This window comes from Mauremys mutica, unplaced genomic scaffold, assembly GCF_020497125.1.
Source record: "Mauremys mutica isolate MM-2020 ecotype Southern unplaced genomic scaffold, ASM2049712v1 Super-Scaffold_100129, whole genome shotgun sequence".
In the NCBI taxonomy this organism is placed as follows: Eukaryota; Metazoa; Chordata; order Testudines; family Geoemydidae; genus Mauremys; species Mauremys mutica.
Window position 1 is genome coordinate 365,483 of NW_025423276.1, and position 22,268 is coordinate 387,750.

The 22,268-nt window shown below is 46.5% G+C and overlaps 1 protein-coding gene across 1 annotated transcript in view; it reads left to right on the plus strand.

The window, feature by feature from the left end:
* LOC123359604 (pappalysin-1-like) overlaps positions 1-22,268 on the plus strand; it is a 96,584-nt gene that overhangs the window by 13,661 nt on the left and 60,655 nt on the right. Inside the window, 1 exon segment of the mRNA XM_045001107.1 lies at positions 19,269-20,337. Coding sequence (XP_044857042.1) covers positions 19,269-20,337 — 1,069 coding nt within the window.

The window sequence follows — 22,268 nt, forward strand, 5'->3', positions numbered from 1 at the left end:
AGTATCCCATTATGGCTCTGGCGCTTTAATCTGTGAAGCTTCATGGGCTGATCAGCATCAGACTGTGCTTAATGCTTTTGCCGTAGGAGCATAGACCCCAGGACCCTTGCCCCCAGACAGGTGAAAGAACAGCAGTAAAATGCTGGTCCTGTTGACTTCAGGGAGCCCAGGATTTCACCCCAAGAGTGTATCCTTCAAGGAGTGAATCAGAGGTCTCATCTCAAAGGCTGCCGCATTAGTGCTTTGGGGGCTATTAGGCTAGTTCATCAGACATCCTCTGAGAATACAGAAGGAAATGCAAAAGGGTTTTAAAAAAAAACCCGGGTGATAACCCTTTTGGTGGTCAGCTTCTTTCTGGGTGGTCCACCTCAGTCTCAGGGCACAACAACAGTCACTGTGATCTGTACTCTGAAGGCTGAAATGACCTGTTGCAGTGACTTCAGCTGAGCTGCAGGCACAAAGAATGGAGCAAAGAGTTAATGATGCTAATTAAAGTCCTGAGATAGGTCACCAGCTGAGGATGGTTTTGGCCAAATAAGAATCGTTGCCCAAAGATGCAACCAGAAATTGAAGGGTTAAAATAGCGTAAGAAGGTTTGGACAAATTATATTTCCCGCTGCCCAATCAAACACAAGAACTGCCAGAAATCTTCCAAGGAAGCTTGTACTCAAAACATTTTTGTCCCAATCTTGGAAAGTCATGAGGGCCAGCTACGTTGGAGAGGCTTGTGCACAACCAAACTAGCATTCTGACTTTCTGGAGGTTTGGCCATCACTTCCCCATCTTGCCCGCTAAGAATTAAAGGTCAGATTTTCAGCAGTAGCCATCACTTTTGCAAGTGTATTTTTGCCCTCTGCAAATATCTGTGCACACATTTTGCATTTATAATAAATTGCAGGCATAACTGTTTGGAAGTTAAACATTTAAGTTTGCAAATCAAGTCGGCAAATTACTTAATTGTGCTCAAAGTTCATAACGTGTGCAAAATTACCGGGTCAGTTATTTGCAGGAGGAAAATGACACCCAAAAATATCAGACTGGATTAATACCAAACTGAAAATCTGGTTTATAAACTACATTCTTCCAGTTAATATATGGAAACTACATCCTATGAAGAACAGATACTATAGCAGTTAGATCACTTGAAAGAGGCATTTTTTCTCTGAAGGATGTTTCCTAGAAAGCAGGAGTGTCTCTGTGGTTTGGCGCATGGGTTTGGCGCTCATGTGTGAAGAGGGGAGAATTTGAGTCATGAAATAATCCTGATTAGAAAAGGGCAGGATGGCTTTTCAAGAGTGGCAGCAGGAAATGGGCACAATCAATCCCGTGCTGTCTGCAGAGTGGTTATTGTGTCCGTCTGTGTGAATCAGACATAAAAAGTTTAATTTAAAGTTTGTATATTGCCTCTCTAGCATCTATAGCTAGGCAAAAAAAATGATGAAAAATAATATTTAGCTCTAGATTAGGATTGTAGCTTCCCACAGAGGGCCAGAACTTCAGGTGGTGTAAATCCATTGACTTCAGTGAAGCTACACAGATTTACATCAGTTCATAATCTGACCTACGTATCCTCATGCCCATTTCACATGGAAATGCTCCTAAATTACCAATGAGATTCCAGGTTAACACTGATGGGATTTTTTTACAGTCTCCCAGCTGGATGTCCCGGTTAGCACTGATGGAAGATATATATTTTTTTTTAATGGAGACTTTTTAGCCATTTGTCAGGTCCCAGAAGGAGTGGTTGCAAGGTTGTCCCCTCCCCCTGTCCCCACTTGCCCCCATCCTGATCCTCCCATTTAGTTTAGGAGCTGCTAGTGTTTCCTTCTTTGTTCTTCACCCCCACCCCCAGGCTTCCTTTTGTGCAGGGGTGTAAAAGCCATCCCCTCTGCAGCTGGGAGCAGCCGCCGCGCCGCTGGTTCCAGGGCTGCCCGTGGAGCCCTTGTAAAGGTCAGTTGAAAGGGAGTTCTGAAGAGCAAAACAAGTTCTGTTCCCCCCCCCCACTCTCCACCATGTATTTTGACTGCATCGCAGCCAGACTCACTTGTATACATCCCCCACCTTGTGGCTCTGCAGTCTTGGCCAGCAAGAATGCTCTTTCAGGGCAGAACGTCTGGCACTTTTCCTGTTCAGCTACTAGCTTGGCCAGTGCTGCCGCTGATTTGCTTCCGTAGCACATCAGGCACAGGAGCTGATTCGGGTTTATGAAATGAAATCGCATTTTTGAACTGCCGGTCAGCTGATGGGCGTTGCGTGCACTTGTCCAGTGACAGATATACTCCATAATCCCTCCAGCAGGACGTTTCCTTTGGGGACTCTCTGGCAGTCTGATCTACTTTGAGGTTCCCTGACCTCTCTTGACCCAATGTATGGGCCAACTTTCCATGTTGTCTAATATAAGCCCAGAACTATCGAGGCCTTTATTATTTAGATTACACTAGAATTGCGATACAGCTTCTGTACAGAGCTTGCTGCCTAGCATTAGCCCTCAGAATGGAGAAGGAGGTGCCCCTGGGTTAGCATGAACAAAGTTACATTATTTTCCTATAGATCTTTGAAGGTTAATCAATGTTTCGGTCTAAGACAGAGGGAGATAAGAGCTGTGGGAGCAGAGATGTTCATGTGTGTGGATTCTTATGTGTGCGTATGCAAATATTTTTTAAAATCCTTGTGTGTGCCTGGGTGTATATGTCCCTCCGTGGGTGTATATGTAAATTGGTTAGTGTGTGCGTGTGATACATCCTTGTGTATATCCCTCTCCTTATTGTGTGTGCTCCTTGCCTGCTTGTGTATGTGTGTATATCTTTATGTATGTGACCCTGGATATGTATCCCCTTAAAGTCAATGGAATGTTACTACTGAATTTCTGTTAGAGACTATGTGAGGTAAAATAGGAACTGTTGAGGTCCTTTGCCCATAATTCACTCAAATTTGAAATTCAAAAGAAATATTTTGAGGTTAGAAAGAGCTGGATATAGAATATAATGTTTCATTTTTGCAGTGGGACTCTCTGCTCCCTGATTATAACAATGGCTGCAAGCAGAAATGATGAAACCCCAGGAGAAAATCTGTTCTAGCAAAACTGGTTTGTTGGAAACAGGAAGTTCTGGAAGTCCAATAGGAAACCTTCTTCACTCTTGATTCCTAGCCAGGTTTTGCTGACCCAGTTAGAAGTTCAGCTAGTTTGGATGAGCATCCAAACCTGTGGGTGCTGTACTCGAATTGAGCCAAACTCAAATGTCTTGAGAGTCCCTCAGCTCATTTTCTAGAACAGCAGCCTTTCATAAATATCAAACACAGATCTGTTATTGGTGGACTAGATCCTGACAACCTTTCTCTGGTAAGCTCCTATTGGAGTCCTGCCTGAGGAAAACTTGAGGAAAAAACTCAGGATTTAGCCTTATATATTTATTATATGCAAAAAAAAAGGTGTTAAAACATTATTAAGGTTGCAAAGGCAAGCATGCAAAATTTAGGAAATTCCAGAATTAAGGTTGCCTATGTGATCTTAACTCTGCCCCCATGTGCATATGCATTATGAGAGTCTTTAATTACATGATCACATACTGTTTCATCTCCACAGGAGGCTCGACCCTCATATTTAGGTAGCACCTTCCATTTTCAAGTTTGCTCAACACTTCCCTTTATAAGACTCTTTTCAGTTCCTTACAACTTTGCCAAACATTAACCCTCTAGGCAGAAATTTTGCATGGTGGGTGTTTTCTGCTGGGGCTGAATTCATTTTGAGAATTTTAGCCAAAATTATTTAGAATAATAGAATCATAGAAATGTAGGGCTGGTAGGGACCTCAAGAGGTCATTTAGTCCAGCCACCTGCAATGAGGCAGGACCAAGTAAACCTAGACCATCCCTGACAGGTGTTTAATCTTGAAAACCTCCAGTGAAGAGGATTCCAGAACCTCCCTAGATAACCTATTCCAGCGCTTACCTACCCTTATAGTTAGAAAGGTTTTCCTAATATCTAACCTAAATCTCCCTTACTGCAGATTAAGCTGATTACTTGTGGTCCAGTCTTTCCTGGAGATGGAGAACAGTTGATCACCATCCTCTTTATAACAGCCCTTAACATATTCCAAGTATTCACCCACGAAAGCTCATGCTGCAAAACGTCTGTTAGTCTATAAAGGTGCCACAGGATTCTTTGCTGCTTTTACAGAACCAGACTAACACGGCTACCCCTCTGATACTTAACATATTTGAAGACTATCAGCCCCTTCCTCCTCCCCGCAGTTTTGTTTTCTCAAGAAAAAAACATGCTCAGGTTTTGTCTTTCCTCATAAGTCAGGTTTTCTAACCCTTTATCATTTTTAGCCATTTCCAATGAGACTAGGGTAAAATAAGTTGATTTGCCCATGTTACAAATCCTTGAGACTTTTAAAAAAATGTTTCAGCTCCCCTGTGTTTTGGAGCAGGGATCTGAAATTCAGTTGGGGGCTGGGAGGTGGAGATAAACGTTGTGTCATGGATGTGGCTTTTGCTGTCCTGTGAGAATCCGCCCAAATGTGGCCTATATCATTTAGGTTTTGTGTAAGCATAGAAAAAAATCAAGTCACTATCACAGCAGCTGTTTGGTGTTTATTGCTTCATTGTCTCTTTGAGGAATCTGGATCGTGAAAAGCTACAATTTGTTAACTGAGCACCGCTCTCCACAGATCCTGCCGCAATTGTGAAATGCTTAGGGAGATTTAGATAAGGAGCCACACCCCCCCAGGCAGCACTCCTTTATATTGATACTCTAAACAATGAAGCCCTTTAAAAAAGAGGTACCCATTAGAGAAATGATGCCGTTGAAGTGCTGACTGGTGTCGTACTGAAGCACACTCCTCTGCAGGGGCGGCTCCAGGCCCCAGCACGCCAAGCGCGTGCTTGAAGCGGCATGCCGCGGGGGGTACTCTGCCGGTCTGGCATGCCTACGGAGGGTCCGCTGGTCCCACAGCTCCACCGAAGCCGCAGGACCAGCGGACCCTCCTCAGGCACGCCTGCGGGAGGTCCACCGGAGCCGCGGGACCGGCAGAGCGCCCCCCGCGGCATGCCACCGTGCCCGGGGGCGGCGAAATGTCTAGAGCCGCCCCTGCTCCTCTGTGCTGTCAGACCTTGCTGTGTGCTTTGAGTTCTTACTCTTCATAATGCAGTACCTTCTCTCTGTCCCTACCCCACCAGATCATTCGGGGCTGTCACAAGGGGGCTCAGTGATGTATCACTCACATTCTTGGGGCTCCAAGGTTCAGGCCAGTAGCTACTGTGTTACAACACAAATGATTTCGTTATCGCAAAGCCAGGACTTTTATAAAGTTCATAACTGATCAGCCACTGCAAATGTCTATTTCTCATATTTAGACATGCTGTTCGTGCCTCCCCACTCTGATATGACAAGGCATCATGTCACGCATATGGGGCGATCTAAACAGAAAGCAGCACAAGGAAAATTCACCTAGAGCTCATGCCTGCTGGCAGATACTGTAAAGATCTCAATATCGCAGAGAACCAAGGACCAAATCCTCAGCTGGTCTAAATTGACATAGCTGCATTGAGGTCACCACGTATGCCAGCAGCAGACCTGGCCGCTGGTGTAAAAAAATGAACGTCTATAAAGATAGAGCTGTCTGTCTATCCTGGACCTAAATCAAATCCTAGAGCATTGTTTGTGAGGTGAATGACAAATCTCCGAGGTGAATTCAGCGAGGCAGAAAAATAAGTACTTGTTCCTGGCCTGAGCAGGAAGCTGCCACCTGGGCAATTCTTAGGTGCTTTGCTTGAGCCAATGCTTGCCTCTGGGAGTGCCCCAGAGGCGGCTTGGCAGTATCGGAAATGGTATAGATGGAGTTGTTTTCTTAAGTACATTGGAGTTTGAATTATTTAACTGTTCTGGAGGAAAGTGTGTGGAGGCTGGGACGGAAGGGAGAGATTATTTCTCCCCTTCATAAAAGAATATTGGGTTCAACATTGTATCATGAAATATCCAATGCAGAACTCGAGAAGCTGCTCCAGTGGATCTTCCCTGACTTAGCCAATAGCATGGAGCATGGGGATACTTAACCCAAATCTGTCTGTTTTAATTATTTTCCTCTGGACAGATAAAAGCTTTCGATAGGTTCCTGTAGAATATTTGCTCTGTCAAGCATTCCTCTGTGGCTTTGATACTAAACGATTAAAGCATGCTAGGGGAAAAAGCCAACCCCAACCTTCAGCTCCCTCTTCTTGGGTCCCTGACTGCAGCTTTGATTGTGGACCTAAATTCCCCTTTCATAACGGAGTCCTGTCACCTCTGGTTGTATTCTCCCAGCAAAGCAGGCATGGCCAACTTCCAGAAGTGCAAGGTATTATTCCCTCCTCGCCCACTTCTTTTCAAGGCTGCTGTGGCCTCGACAGCACACCTGGTGGGTTCAAAGTCAACCCCCCTGCCCCAAAAATGCCACCCCAAGCTCCCATCCCCCATTGCTCAGTACAGTGAGAAACCTGCTTTGAAGTAAAGATTTCAAACCTTAGCTAGTTCACCGGCTGGGTTGGTTACCAGGAAGCTGTTGGTACCAAGATACAAGAAACAGTGCTGAAGTGATGGAAGGAGGCCTGAAGTTTGTTATTGATCATTTGAAAATGGATTGCAGTAGTTCGCACAGGTTACTTTCGCTCCCTTTCTGGTGAACACTGCCCACTGAGAAGGCTACCTATAACTTTGGCACACAGAGCTTCTAGCTGTGTGTCCCAGCCTCTCGGTAGCCGTTCCTGCTGACCGTCTGCTACAGCCTCAGCATCTTGTGCTTGGTAAAAGCAATGACTCTTAGAATCATAGGGTTAGAAGGGACCACAAGGGTCATCTAGTCTAACCCCCTGCCGAGATGCAGGATTTGTTGTGTCTAAACCATCCAAGGCAGAATGTTCCCCCAGTGACCTTTCTTACAAAAGTTCAGGAACCGATGTCATATATTATATGCACAGTGCAAAATTCTCCCCTATGCAAAGGGCCCACACAAAGATAATGCACCATTTCTGTCCCTTAAAACAAAGTGGGACTTAAGTGATATATAGGCCTTGTGCATGGCCTCCTGGCAGGGATCAGTTATGGTGAGCAGAAGTATACTGTAGCAAACATGGGCAAGACTCCAAACATCATGAGTTTGGCTTAAAAATCATGAGATTTAACCAAAAAAATAGACTTCTGGTTATTTTTATTTGCTTGCTGGGTTCTGAGTCATTAGGGTTTACATTTTCAAGCTTTCCTCTGCAAGCACAAGGGCTAAAACTTACTTTTTTCTTCATAAATGAAAGCTGAGATTCTGACCTAATCCCCTGACCCCAGGAGCTGGGGCTTTGAGAAAGCAACAGATATCATGAGACTTGTGAGTTGGCAACGCTGGCAGTGTTCATCTCAACTAAAGTGCCGTCCATCCCTTTCTAGCAATTCAAGGCAGGCCAAAGTGAGGTAGAACTGTAATGTGAAAATTGTGCACCTTTTTTGCATGGGGGGAGGAAGGGTGTTGGTTTTATCTCCCACCATTTCATGGCTGAGAAACTTTGCTTTTCAAGACGTGTTTGTCAAATTCTGGTATTGCACTGCATCATCTGCAGCATCATTGGCCTGATTTTCCTGTACTCTGCGGCCCCTTTACACTCTTGAAGGGGCTTAAAAGTGGGTGAAAATCTACTGTACCAGAGCAATGGGAAGGGGCCTTAGTGGCTCTTTGCCTGTATTTCTATAGTGCCTGGCACAGTGGGGTTGTGGCCCATGTCTGGATCTCCTAGGCTCAACCACAATACAAATAATGAATAATAGTAACAATACGAGTATAAATTATGTGAAAGTTGATCATCCGAACCACATTTATAAAATTTAAATTTCAGTCACTTTGCTCAAAAACAGGCTTGATTTTGGCGATACAAAGGGGCGCTTTTTGCTCAAAATGCTTTAAATTATTTCTAAGCAATAACTCACGCCGATGGACTCATTTTACAAAATCAAAATAAACTGTGAAAACCTCAGATTTTGAAGTTTTCCGCATGTCTGTCAATTATTTCACATCTCCCTATTCCAGAGCCCTTTCCTTTGTTGTTATTAGTGGGAGTGATACATATTTATATTTTGATAGAGCTCATAGACCCCAATTGGGATTAGAGCCACATTGTGTTGGGCATTGGACAAACACAGAGAAAGAGACAGACGGTCCCCTACCTGAAAAGACGTATAAGCTGAAGATACAAGCAGGTGAAGGTAGGGGATGCAGATGTAACATACAAGCAGATGGATGTTGTGAAGGAATGGCACAGTTTTGTTAGTTACAGCTATTGTAGGGTTTTCCTCTCCTTTCCCCTGGTTTCCCTCTCCCTTAAAAATAAACAACACACAGATATTCGGTACTTCCATAAAGCTAGTCTGTCTTGGAATGGAACAGGAACTCTACCCTTGTAGCTGTAGCTGGATACCTGCGATGGTAAATGCTTGCGAAAGGAATATTGCATGAGAGATATGGTGTCATGAATAGTTAGTAAAGGGTTAAAGCATAGTACCTGGTGGGCATCTGACCTGAGGACCAATCAGGGAAGAGAATTTGAAACTCCTAGGAGGGAACTTTTCCCTCTGTTTGGGGGGGTCTTTGTCTTTGGCCGTTTGGAGTTCAAGAGACCAGACGAGTTAATCAAGTCCCTACAAGTTCCACCTTTCTGAACTAATTTCTTCTAGTCAAGATAGTGAGTATTAGAAAGATACTTTGTGTCCTTATCTAATAATCCTATGTTTGCAACTCTGTGTGTTTGTTATTGATTATTCTTAATTCTGCTTGTACTGGTTGTACCGAGAAAGAGAGAGACTTCTCTCCAGAATTTAGCAAGGTTATACCCTATGAGTGCCCAGCTTGGATTCATAGAGATTCTGTATTTTCTTTTGTTCTCTTAATAAATTCTTTTCTTTTCTTTGGACTTGGTTAATTCCTTCCCTTGGGGAAATTCAGGGGAAGGGGAGGGGGAAGTGGGCTGCTTCCCTGTGTGTAGAGATTCAAGGCGTTTGAATCCAGGCACCTCTGTCTCCAGAGCAGGCTGGAGAGAGGGAAGAGGGGGGAGGTTCCTCCTCTGTGAATTGATCTGTGTTCCCAATGTGGGAAACAGGGGTGTCCCGGCCCACGGAATTGACCGGGTGGTGGCAGCCGAAGGGGAGACCTACCCTAGGAGTTTGGGGTGGGGGAAGACATGCGGGTCCTCACTTTGAAACCGCCCAGTTTCAAGTGAGGGTAGACTCTGACATGGTGGCAGTGGTGTTTCGGACCCAGAGAGAGAGGCAAGGCTTTTCTACCAGAGGCACTCTGAGGCAGTTTCAGGGTTAGAAGTATTTTCAGTTTTTTGCAGGGCTTTCTGTTACAAAGCCCTCCTGTGGAGCGGTACTTGCGTCCATTGTGATACGAGGTACCACTCAGGATTCCTGAGGTGGGGGGAAGTGCTCACCAAAGTACATTCCCATCCAACAGGAAAAACAGGTTGGGGGGGGGAGAAAGAAACCCTCCAGCCAGGTTTTTTTTTCTCCCTGTGTCTTTTGAAAGGATCAGGAGACAGGAGAACACAGATCCCTGAGGAAATAGACCAGATTTTTCTCAGGGGTATTGTTAGCAGCAGCCTTTCAGCTGGGCTGCTGGGTACAGCAACTCAGAGCAGAGGGAGACAGAGGAATTTTTTTTTTACTCTTTCCCTCTTTCTCAGTACAAACCAGTAACATTACACAAACCACAATTTGCTATACAAAGGATTGATTTCTCTTTCTTTACTCAAGTTATCATAGCCAGGGTTAGGGACTGTCAAACACCACAGACAGTTCACTGACTGCATAGGGGTGTGGCCAGCACCAGAAGGCACACAATCATGAGTACTGGTGAAACAATTAGCAAACTTGACCTGGCCAGGCTGCAGGCTGAAGAAAAACAAAAAGAACATCAAAGACAGATGGAACTAATTATTGCAGAAAGGGCCAGGGAAGAAGCTAACCACAAGAGGGAGCTGGAGAAACAAGAGGCTGAGCACAAGAGACAAATGGAAATCCTGAGGGAGACCCACCAGCAGGCTCTGGAATTAGCAAAGACTAAGCAGCAGGAGCCAACCAATCCAACCCCTTTTCAACCTACTGATCAACCTTCTCGGAGAAAATTTCCCGCCTACAGGGCAGGGGATGATGTTGAGGCCTTTTTAGAAAACTTTGAGAGGGCCTGTATTGGATACCATCTTCCTAAAGATCAATACATGCTGGAGCTGAGGTCACAGCTCAGCGGACAATTATCCCTGGTGGCAGCTGAAATGCCTATGGGCCAAATGAACGACTTTCAACTATTCCTAACCAAGGCCAGACTCAGAATGGGCATCACCCCTGATCACGCCCGTCAGCGTTTCAGAAACCAGAAATGGACACCGGAGGAGTCATTTCCAAAACACGCCTCCTACATTGAAAAGCATTTTTCTTCGTGGTTAGCAGGAGCCAATGTTCAAACCATGGACGAGCTAACCCTCCTGATGATGATGGAGCAGTTCTTGGATGGTGTTCCTGAGAACATTAGACGCTACATCCAAGATGGTAAACCAAAAACTCTCACTGAGGCAGGAGAGATTGGAGCCAGATGGATGGCATCGGTAGACAACACGACAGCTACTGCCAAGGGGAGCGAATCCAACAGGGTACACACCGACACTAAACCCTACCGTCGCGGACCAATCAAACCCACACCTACAACCCACGGACAGTCACACTCTACCTCTTCTTCTACCTCACCAGTCTCCAGTAGACCAACACAAACCGTGACCCATCAACTGGGCGATGTTTTCAATGCAATGATTTGGGGCATATCAAAGCCAAATGCCCAAAGAACCTAAACCGAGTGCAACTCCTTGCACCTTCACACCAAGGAAAGCCGGACATAGATGTATCTCAAATACCCTTAGAACATAGGGAAACTTTGAGAGTGGACGAAAAGGAGATCATCGCATGGAGAGACACTGCAGCACATGTGTCAGCTATCCACCGAACCTTCGTGGACCCCAAATTCATCAACCAGAAAACCAAAGTGACAATTCGACCCTTCATGTCAAAACCTGTAACATTACCTACAGTGCGTTTACCTGTCCAGTACAAGGGCTGGTCAGGGAAGTGGACTTTTGCTGTCTATGACAACCATGCGATTCCCATGCTACTGGGGAACGACTTGGCCCGACACATTGAACAGCAAAAAACAGAGGGAGTGGTTACACGCAGCCAAGCCAGACGAGCTGCCGGACCCATCCCTGTTCCTGAGCCATCCACCGGGACCCCGTCTGTGTTACCAGAGACCCAGACAGAGGTGGTGGAACCGGATCCCAGGCCAACACCGACAGCAGCCATAGTACATCCAGTCCCAGAACCGGAACTGGAAGGGCACCCAGCGCCAGCACCGGCGCCAGCTATTACAACTCCACCGCCAGAGGGCGACAACGGGCCTGAACTGGAAAAACCAGCAGACAACCCTACCCAAGAGGCTCAGCCGGAGCCTGAAATGACGCCTTGTGCACCAGCGGAGAGCGGTTCACAGTCAACGGAAACAACCTCATCACCTACATCGCTCCCAGAGGAACTGGTGTCTCCCGCCTCAAGGGAACAGTTCCAAGCAGAGCAGGAAGCCGATGACAGCCTCAAGAAAGCTTGGGCGGCGGCACGCAGCAACCCACCGCCTCTCAGCTCTACTACCCGATCCCGGTTCGTTGTGGAGAAAGGACTTTTATACAAGGAATGTCTTTCTGGTGGACACCAGGAGGGCTGGCATCCTCAAAAACGGTTGCTAGTTCCGACCAAGTACCGGGAAAAGCTCTTAAGCTTAGCCCATGATCACCCTAGTGGCCATTCTGGGGTGAAACGAAGCAAAGACAGGTTGGGAAGGTCCTTTGACTGGGAGGGGATGGGCAAGGCGGTAGCCACTTACGTCCGGTCTTGTAAGGTATGCCAAACGGTAGGAAAACCCCAAGACCAGATCAAGGCCCCTCTCCAACCACTTCCCATAATGGAGGTCCCATTTCAGCGAGTAGCTGTGGATATTATGGGTCCTTTCCCAAAGAAGACCCCCAGAGGAAAGCAGTACATACTGACTTTTGTGTTCTTTGCTACCAGATGGCCGGAAGCAGTAGCTCTAGGCAACACCAGGGCTAACACTGTGTGCCAGGCCTTAACTGACATTTTTACCAGGGTGGGTTGGCCCTCTGAAATTCTTACAGATTCGGGAACAAATTTCCTATCAGGGACCATGAAAGACCTGTGGGAAACTCATGGGGTGCATCACTTGGTTGCCACCCCGTACCATCACCAAACTAATGGCCTAGTGGAAAGGTTCAATGGAACTTTGGGGGCCATGATCCGCAAATTCGTCAATGAACACTCCCAATAATTGGGATCTAGTGTTACAACAGTTGCTGTTTGCCTACAGGGCTGTTCCACATCCGAGTTTAGGATTCTCACCATTCGAGCTGGTGTATGGCCATGAGGTTAAGGGGCCATTACAGCTGGTAAAGCAGCAATGGGAGGGGTTTACACCTCCTCCAGGGACTAACATTCTGGACTTTGTAAGCAACCTTCAAAACACCCTCCGAGACTCTTGGGCCCTTGCTCGAGAGAACTTAAGAGATGCTCAAGCGGAGCAAAAGGTCTGGTATGATCGACATGCCAAGGAGCGGTCCTTCAAGGTAGGAGACCAGGTCATGGTCTTGAAGGCGCAACAGGCCCATAAGATGGAGGCGTCCTGGGAAGGACCATACATGGTCCAGGAGCGCCTGGGAGCTGTTAACTACCTCATAACATTCCCTGATTCCTCTTTAAAGCCTAAAGTGTTTCATGTTAACTCTCTAAAGCCCTTTTATCCCAGAGAATTACAGGTCTGTCACTTTACAGTTCAGGAAGGAGATGACACCGAGTGGCCTGCAGGTGTCTACTACGAAGGTAAAAGAAATGGTGGTGTGGAAGAGGTGACCCTCTCCACAACCCTGCAACGTCTGCAGCAGCAACAGCTCAAGGAGCTGTGCACTCACTTCACGCCCTTGTTCTCAGCCATCCCAGGACGGACTGTGCAAACCTACCACTCCAGTGACACAGGTACTGCTCACCCGATTAGAACACCACCCTACGGGTGTCACCTCATGCCAAAGTTGCTATTAAACAGGAGATTGACAACATGTTGGAGATGGGTATCATCCGCCCTTCTACCAGTGCATGGGCATCTCCAGTGGTTCTGGTTCCCAAACCAGATGGGGAAATACGCTTTTGTGTGGACTACCGTAAGCTAAATGCTGTAACTCGTCCAGACAACTATCCGATGCCACGCACTGATGAGCTATTGGAAAAGTTGGGACGTGCCCAGTTCATCTCTACCATTGATTTAACCAAGGGATACTGGCAGGTACCACTAGATGAACCCGCCAGGGAAAAATCTGCCTTCATCACCCATGCAGGGGTGTATGAGTTTACTGTGCTTCCGTTCGGACTGCGGAATGCACCTGCCACCTTCCAAAGGCTGGTGGATGGTCTACTAGCAGGATTGGAAGACTGTGCAGTTGCATACCTCGATGATGTGGCCATTTTTTCTGATTCATGGCCCGAACACCTAGAACATTTGAAAATGGTTTTAGAGCGCATCAGGCAGGCAGGACTAACTGTTAAGGCCAAAAAGTGTCAAATAGGCCAAAACAGAGTGACTTACCTAGGACACCAGGTGGGTCAAGGAACCATCAACCCCCTACAGGCCAAGGTGGAGGCTATCCAACAGTGGCCTGTCCCAAGGTCAAAGAAACAGGTCCAATCCTTCTTAGGTTTGGCCGGATATTACAGGCGATTTGTACCACACTACAGCCAAATCGCTGCCCCACTAACTGATCTGACCAGGAAAACCCAGCCAAATGCAGTTAAGTGGACTGATGCGTGTCAGAAAGCCTTTACCCAGCTTAAGGCGATGCTCATGTCGGACCCTGTATTAAGGGCCCCAGACTTTGACAAACCCTTCCTAGTTACCACCGATGCATCTGAACGTGGGGTAGGAGCGGTACTAATGCAGGAAGGACCGGATCACAACTTCCATCCTGTCGTGTTTCTCAGCAAGAAACTGTCTGAGAGGGAAAGCCACTGGTCCATCAGTGAAAAAGAATGTTACGCCATTGTGTATGCCTTGGAAAAGCTACGCCCATACGTTTGGGGCCGGCAGTTCCAGCTACAAACTGACCATGCTGCGCTAAAGTGGCTTCACACCAACAAGGGAAACAACAAGAAACTTCTCCGCTGGAGCTTAGCTCTCCAAGACTTTGACTTTGACATTCAACACATTTCAGGAGCTTCCAACAAAGTTGCTGATGCACTCTCTCGTGAAAGTTTCCCAGAATCAAGTGGCTAAAAACTGTTCTTCATATGTTTTCATGCTTAGTAGTCGATGTAATAGTGCATGTGTTTTATTACTCTGGTTGTTTTACAGTTCTAGGAGGAAATCGCCGCCAGTGGATCCCACTGTGACGATTTGGGGGGCGTGTCATGAATAGTTAGTAAAGGGTTTAAAGCATAGTACCTGGTGGGCATCTGACCTGAGGACCAATCAGGGAAGAGAATTTGAAACTCCTAGGAGGGAACTTTTCCCTCTGTTTGGGGGGGTCTTTGTCTTTGGCCGTTTGGAGTTCAAGAGACCAGACGAGTTAATCAAGTCCCTACAAGTTCCACCTTTCTGAACTAATTTCTTCTAGTCAAGATAGTGAGTATTAGAAAGATACTTTGTGTCCTTATCTAATAATCCTATGTTTGCAACTCTGTGTGTTTGTTATTGATTATTCTTAATTCTGCTTGTACTGGTTGTACTGAGAAAGAGAGAGAATTCTCTCCAGAACTTAGCAAGGTTATACCCTATGAGTGCCCAGCTTGGATTCATAGAGATTCTGTATTTTCTTTTGTTCTCTTAATAAATTCTTTTCTTTTCTTTGGACTTGGTTAATTCCTTCCCTTGGGGAAATTCAGGGGAAGGGGAGGGGGAAGTGGGCTGCTTCCCTGTGTGTAGAGATTCAAGGCGTTTGAATCCAGGCACCTCTGTCTCCAGAGCAGGCTGGAGAGAGGGAAGAGGGGGGAGGTTCCTCCTCTGTGAATTGATCTGTGTTCCCAAGGGGGGAAACAGGGGTGTCCCGGCCCACGGAATTGACCGGGTGGTGGCAGCCGAAGGGGAGACCTACCCTAGGATTTTGGGGTGGGGGGAAGACATGCGGGTCCTCACTTTGAAACCGCCCAGTTTCAAGTGAGGGTAGACTCTGATATATGGTCATTTGGGTTGACTGATTGGCCTTGGCCCTAAACCAGAGAACATAAGGAATCAGATTATTAAACTGTTCCATCTCAGCAGCATTCACACAGGCTGGTTCATTGGTGTCCCCATTGTCACTACTTATGTGTCCTCTGTTGGCTATAAATCTTGAATCGATAGCAGCTGTTTGAGCCAAACTCGAGCCACATTGTATCACATCAGAGTTAATTGCACAAAGGAAGGAGAAGGTTTGCTACGTTTCTGTAATATTCCTGCAGCAGCTCCATCTGTTCCACTGAGGTCGGTTGCTAGCCCCATGCAGTGCCCAAGAGCAAGAGGAGGATGGCTCATTATGGTCAAGAAGAGACCATTCTAACTTTCCTCTCAAATCTCCCTCATTTCGAGGGACATCACTCGTCTGAGATCCAAAGTTGCTAAGATTTGATATCCTTGCACTTTAGTTAGTGAAAATTTTCTCTTTCAGAAATAAAAACCAAGGCTACAGAAACAGACATTTACACTAAATCCCACAGCATTTTAAGGTGTCTGTGTGAATGGTTTTTTGTACCCCAGTTTTCAGCCTTGGCAGATACGGAGACTGTATTGTTATGTGCAACTTCTTAACTATTCCTCTAGCAAACGCCCATATAAGTTTGTATCTTACTATCAGAAAGGTGTGTCTTGCACCTCTCTAACCCCCATGTATCCCCTGGTCTGGGAGGGGAACTTTCCATACCAATATGCACCTCAGGGCCCCCTCTATCCCATACTGGAGTGGGGATGGGGGATACATTCTAGATTTCTAATCCCAAGAACTTCTCCTTATGTGGATGAAACTTGTCTTTCCAATGTTCCCATCGTTCACTACAGTATTACTTACCCAACACCATTACATGGTACTTCCATTGGAAGTAACATTTCACTTAGTACATTAAAAGAAAGTGCAGAAGAGAGGGCACATCTGAAAATGAATATGTGTGTATGTGTATATATACACATGCATGTGCACACATACACACACACACACACATATATATAGTAAAGAAATAAAGCAAGCTGGGACCCCTGACATCACAACATCATTGGCAGCTTTGAATGTGATAGTATTCATTTCCTGGGTAAACATTCACCTTAGCCTGACTGGAAAATGTCATTTTTAAACCGACTTGTTTTCCTTCTCCCTTCTCTCTCCCTCCCTCTCTCTCCCTCTCATGATCAGAAGTGGCAGTATAAGCTTGAAGCTGGTCTTGTAAAGGTTTTGAACCGAGTGCGCCCTACAGATGAATAAACACATTACCTTCCTAACCCTGGGATCTCTCTTCCAAAGGAAACAGGAAAAGGGGGAGCTTAGAGCCCCTGGCAAAATAACAGTGTGCAGAAAAAAAGGCCTGTTTAAAATTTTTCAACCTTTCCCATCAGAGGATTGGGGGGGGGGCAGCGAAAAGGTGGGTGACAGAAGTGGGGAGAGGGAAAAAATACAGTGAATGCTCCCGTAACCTTTGCTCTGTTGATATTAGACAAGACCACACTGTTAATGAGTGATTGTTAACAGATGGGTGTTGAGCAACTTGTTCAGAGTCAGAAGCAAAAGACAACGTTTGGTGGTGGTGCTGCTGGGAGGGTTAGGGTGCAGAGGTGAGGTAGAGGGATATTTAGTCTTTTCATGGAGATAGAGCTGTCAAAGATTTATGATTTCCAGTCAGGCCTTTTGGTGGCAGAGGGTGGGAAAGAGATTGGTTTGATGCATTAGGGCTAGAATGCCATTTGGTACTGAAGTCCTTACCTCTTTTCAGTCAAGCTGTCTACTGTTAAGAGCTGAGAAGAGGAAACCTGCATTCCTTTATCTCCCTCTGTCCCTATATCCAAAACTGGGGAAGGGTTTTCCCTAAGATGGGGTGGGCCAGGCTTCTGAGGTGGCATTGAGCATACGCTCTCGCAGGTGCTTGACTGCCTGGTCTTTGTTCACATGCTCAAGGTCTAACTGATCGCCACGTGTGGGGTTGGAATGGAATTTTCTCCCAGGTCAGATTGGCAGCGAGCTTGGTTGTTTTTTTACACCTTCCTCTTCAACATGTGGGTGCCTGCCACTTGCCAGGATTATCTGAGTTATTTCCCTGCCATTGTGAGAGCTTTGGGGCACTGGTGCACCTCGGTCCCTCCTATTCTCTGCCTGTGGCACATCATAGTCGCATCTCCTGTGGGTTGTAATACTTTGGTCTCATTTCCCTTGTTGGGTTTAGTGTGAGTGGCTGGGTGGTGTTGGTGGCATGTGACATACAGGAGGTCAAACTAGACGATCTGGTGGTCCTGTCTGTCCTTAAACTCTGTGACTCTATGATTGTGACTAAGATCTCTAACCCCCAGAGTGCTCTCTCTCCCACCCTGGGAAGTGATTTTCTCCATACCTCTATTCCCCCCACCGCTCCCTGCAACCCTGGGTGGGGGACTGCTTCAGTCCTCTGACTTTTAGAGCTGTGGTGGGCAAACTTTTTGGCCTGAGAGCAAGGTTCCAAAACTGTATGGAGGGCTGGGTAGGAAAGGCTGTGCCTCCTTAAACAGCCTGGCCCCCGTTGCCTATCCACCACCTCCTACTTCCCACCCCCCTCTGAACCTTCAACCCATCCAACCCCCCCTGCTCCTTGTCCCCTGACCGCCCCCTCCCGGGACCCCCCGCCCCTAGCCGGCCCCGCCCCAGGACCCCACCGCCTATCCAATCCTCCCTGTTTCCCATCCCCTGACCGCCCCCCAAAACCTCTGCCCCATCCAACCGCCCCCTGCTCCCTGTCCCCTGACTGCCCCCCGGAACTCCCTGCCCCTTATCCAACCCCTCCGCTTCCCACCCCCTTACCATGGTGCTCAGAGCACCAGGACTGGCAGCCATGCCACCCGGCCGGAGCCAGCCACACTGCTGCGCAGTCTAGAGCACCAGGACAGGCTGGCAGCTCTCACAGCCGCACTGCCTGGCAGGAGCTCGCAGCCCCACTGCCCTGAGCGCTGGTGGCATGGCGAGCTCAGTCTGCGGGAGCGGCTGCAGGGTACAGCAGGGGAGGGGCCGGGGGCGTGCCTCCCTGGTCGGGAGCTCACGGGTTGGGCAGGATGGTCCCATGGGCCGGATGTGGCCTGCGGGCCGTAGTTTGCCCACCTCTGTTCTAGAACATGCTTTCGCTTTTCATTCCTTCCTCCCTTCCATTTATACATTTAAAGTGGGCCGTTTGGACACACAGTGAACCAGAGAGCACTTTGCATATAGGTGAGTAGAAGCCTGGATATGTAGTATATGAGAGAGATCATTAGTATTGGTTCTGTTGTGGTGCAGTAAATGGATACACATCTTTGGATGTGTGAGGGATCTGGAATACAACTTGTTCATCAGATTCAATGTAAGTGTGTATATGTTTCTCTCACCTGTTTTCATTGGCTGGGATTTTAAAAGGAGCCTGTGGAAGTCAGGCACCCAAATCAATCTCAGTAGGATTTGGTCATTTAGCCCTTAGGTTCCTATGGAAATCCCATCCATTTAGCATTTCTCCTGCTGTATTAGGATTGACTCTCATATTCATTTCTCCTGCTAAGCTTTGCATTCAGGGGATGTTCCTCCTGGTTTCAGGGAGAGAACGGACCGGGGGCAGAGGAGGCAGAGAGGGAGAGAAAATTAGCAATCAAGGACGTTTCATGAGACTCTACTTGGTTTAAACCAATGAGGTCAAATTTATGGCTCAAATGAAGTTAATGAGACTACACAGACCAGCTCCCCACTGCGGTGAAATTACAAAACAGTTCTGGTCTTTGGTCCAATTCACACTGCATGCCTCTGACAGTCCTTGACCTTTGACGCTATGTTCTCTTGTATGGCCACCTGGCCACCAGATGGTTTAACACCACTGGTCTACCCCAACCCTCTTAATACCTCTATATTTTTAATGTCAAGAAAAGTAAATACATGAAATAATCTGTTGTCACCCTTATTTATTCCTATTTCTTTTTGGGGGGCCCATAGGATTATATGACAAATGTTCTTACACCTCCCGTGACCGAGGATGGGTCCTGGGGATTAACACCGTCAGTGACCAGGGGAATAGAGACCCCCGCTATTTCTTCTCGCTGAAGACGGACCGTGCTCGCAAAGTCACCACCATTGCCACTCATCGCAGCTATCTTCCCAACCAGTGGGTGCATCTGGCTGCCACATACGATGGGCACCTGATGAAACTCTATGTGAACGGAGCCCAGGTGGCCACGAGTGGGGAGCAGGTGGGCACCATCTTCAGCCTTCTGACCTTGAAGTGTAAAGTGCTCATGATTGGAGGAAATGCTCTGAATCAGAACTATCGGGGTTACATAGAACACTTCAATCTCTGGAGGACGGCCTGGTCCCAGAAGGAGATCTTGTTTGACATGGGCCAGGTGATTCATGAACTAGACACCCCTCTACCTCAGCTAGTTCTTCAGGAGAGTTTACTGAATGTGAAAAACACCTGGTCTCCCATGAAGGATGGCAGCAGTCCTCAGATCGAATTCAACTATCACCATGGCTACTTGTTGGATACCAGTCTGGACCCTCCTCTTTGCGGACAGACAGTCTGCGACAACGTGGAGGTGATCGCCAGCTACAACAAGCTCCCCCGCTTCCGCCACAACAAGGTGGTGCGCTACCGAGTGGTGAACCTCTATGACGACGTGTACCAGAACCCCACCGTCAGCCGGCAGCAGATCGAGTTCCAGCACCAGCAGCTGAATGAGGCCTTCAGCTGCTACAACATCACCTGGGAGCTGGAAGTCCTGGACGTGAGGAACTCGTCCCTCCGCCGCCGCCTCATCCTGGCCAACTGCGACATCAGCAAGATCGGAGACGAGAACTGTGACCCCGAGTGCAACCACACGCTGACTGGGTATGATGGAGGGGACTGCCGGCACGTGCGTCACGCCCTGTTCCACAAGAAGAAGCAGAATGGCGTGTGCGACATGGATTGTAACTATGAGAGGTACAACTTTGATGGTGGGGAATGCTGTAACCCGGAGATAACTGATGTAACCAAGACATGTTTTGAACCAGATTCTCCTTACAGGTAGGCAACTTCTTAAACAAATGAGGTATTTATAATAATACCTGTGAACATCAGACTAATGGCAGTCCTGCCAGCTGTCCATTCCTTCATATTTATTGCTTCTCTTGTATTTTTTCTTTTGTGTGTGTGTGTGTGTGTGTGTAATTGGCGCACACCTGTCTCAGCACAAGTCCTCAGACCTGCCTTGCCACTGATTCCAAATTTACCCTCTCACTACAGATTGTCAAAGATTCAAACGGCCAACTTGGGGAAATCCACAAGTTGTATGTTAGAGTGCTGAATAGCTGATTTTAGCCACAAGCCCTCAGAGTGTGGGAGTCAAAACCATAGGAAGGTCGCATTTGGTGAGGGAAGAGGCTCTGGGGTGACAGCGATTTAAATACCTTTAGGCAGATCTCAGTTTACTGGGACTTCTTTAAAGAGTAGACAGTTTATTCAGGGCCCTTTAATGTTATGTCAATGCAGCTTTCTTTGTGCACGCATAAGGAGGGAATGTCAGTAAGCGATTATAGAGAGGAGGGGCCTGAGTATGGGGGCAGGGGATGGATCACTTGATGATTACCTGTTCTTTTCATTCGCTCTGAAACATCTGGCATTGGCCACTGTCACAAGACAGGATACTGGGGTAGCTGGACCTTTGGTCTGACCCAGTATGGCCGTTCTTATGAGTATCAGGACTTCTAGCTTCTGTTATGAGCTTTGTGTCTTTGAGCAAGTAATTTAAGTGCCTCAGTTTACACAACTGAAAAATGGGGAAAGTACCCCTTCTCTTCCTGACAGGGGAGCTGTGTGGGCTAATTACATAAAATTCATAAAGCAGTCTGAGATGCTTGGATGAAAGGGTCTACATGTGTACATAAATATAATCGTTTATTTTGTACCGGGGTCTCAATCTCAAATCACTTTTGCTGCTTTGACACCAGTTTAACTCCAGTGACTTCAGTGGAGTTGCTCCTGATTTACACCAGCATATGTGAGAGTAGAATCAGACTCTTGTATATTTAAAAAAAACAAAACAACCCTCACCCTATGGTTTAAAGTTATTATGGTCTGTCTTAAACCTACATCAAATAGAAGGTAAGGGTGAAATTCTGTCCTTCGCACACATTGTTATGGCTTAGAGTTGAAGCTTATAGGGTTATGGGGGAAAAAAATGACACAGTGCTCAGAACACCCTGTGTTACCAGCCACAGCAGAGCAGATTAAGAAGGAAAATGTCAGCTGAGAGAGAATTCCCTACATTGTGTTGGCTCAAGCCATCTCCTTAATATTTTTAGCAGAGAGAAGTTTTAAAAGGACACTGTCAGCCCAAATTTACAAAACATCTGAGAAATGCTTCTTCAATTTTGTTTATATTATCCAATGGATCTTTTCAAAAATAAACAAATAAATATTCCTTGGCAGCTCGGCTCAAACACTGCATCCTTGTGATAGTGCAAGAGAGTCAGACCGTGAAATGGATTAAATACCAGTTATAAAAGAAGGAAACTGACCAATCTACTTTCATTGTCTAGTCAGAGAAAAATGCAGCTAAACAAACACCATCAGTAGAGAAATGGAAATTGGATTTTTTTTTAAATCTTCAGTTTTCATAACCCATGGCTTTAGTAATAACATAGCTAAGATAATTTTTTAAATGTGGTTTTTAACCTGACAGAGCCCTTTTAACAATTTTACTGTATCCAACATAACAAACATGCACAAACCTTTTAAATACAATCAAACAAGAAAAGCCTGACTCAGTTTCTTCATCTGTAAAATAGGGATAAAGATACTTAACTCTTTTGTAAATTACTTTGAGATCAACTAATGCAAAGTACTATATAAAAGCTGAGTATTTATTATGATTATGTATTATTTAATTTAAAATCACTGTTGGAGGTCTCATCACCTGTTGCTGAGGACATCTCTTTGTCCGCTACATCCTCTGC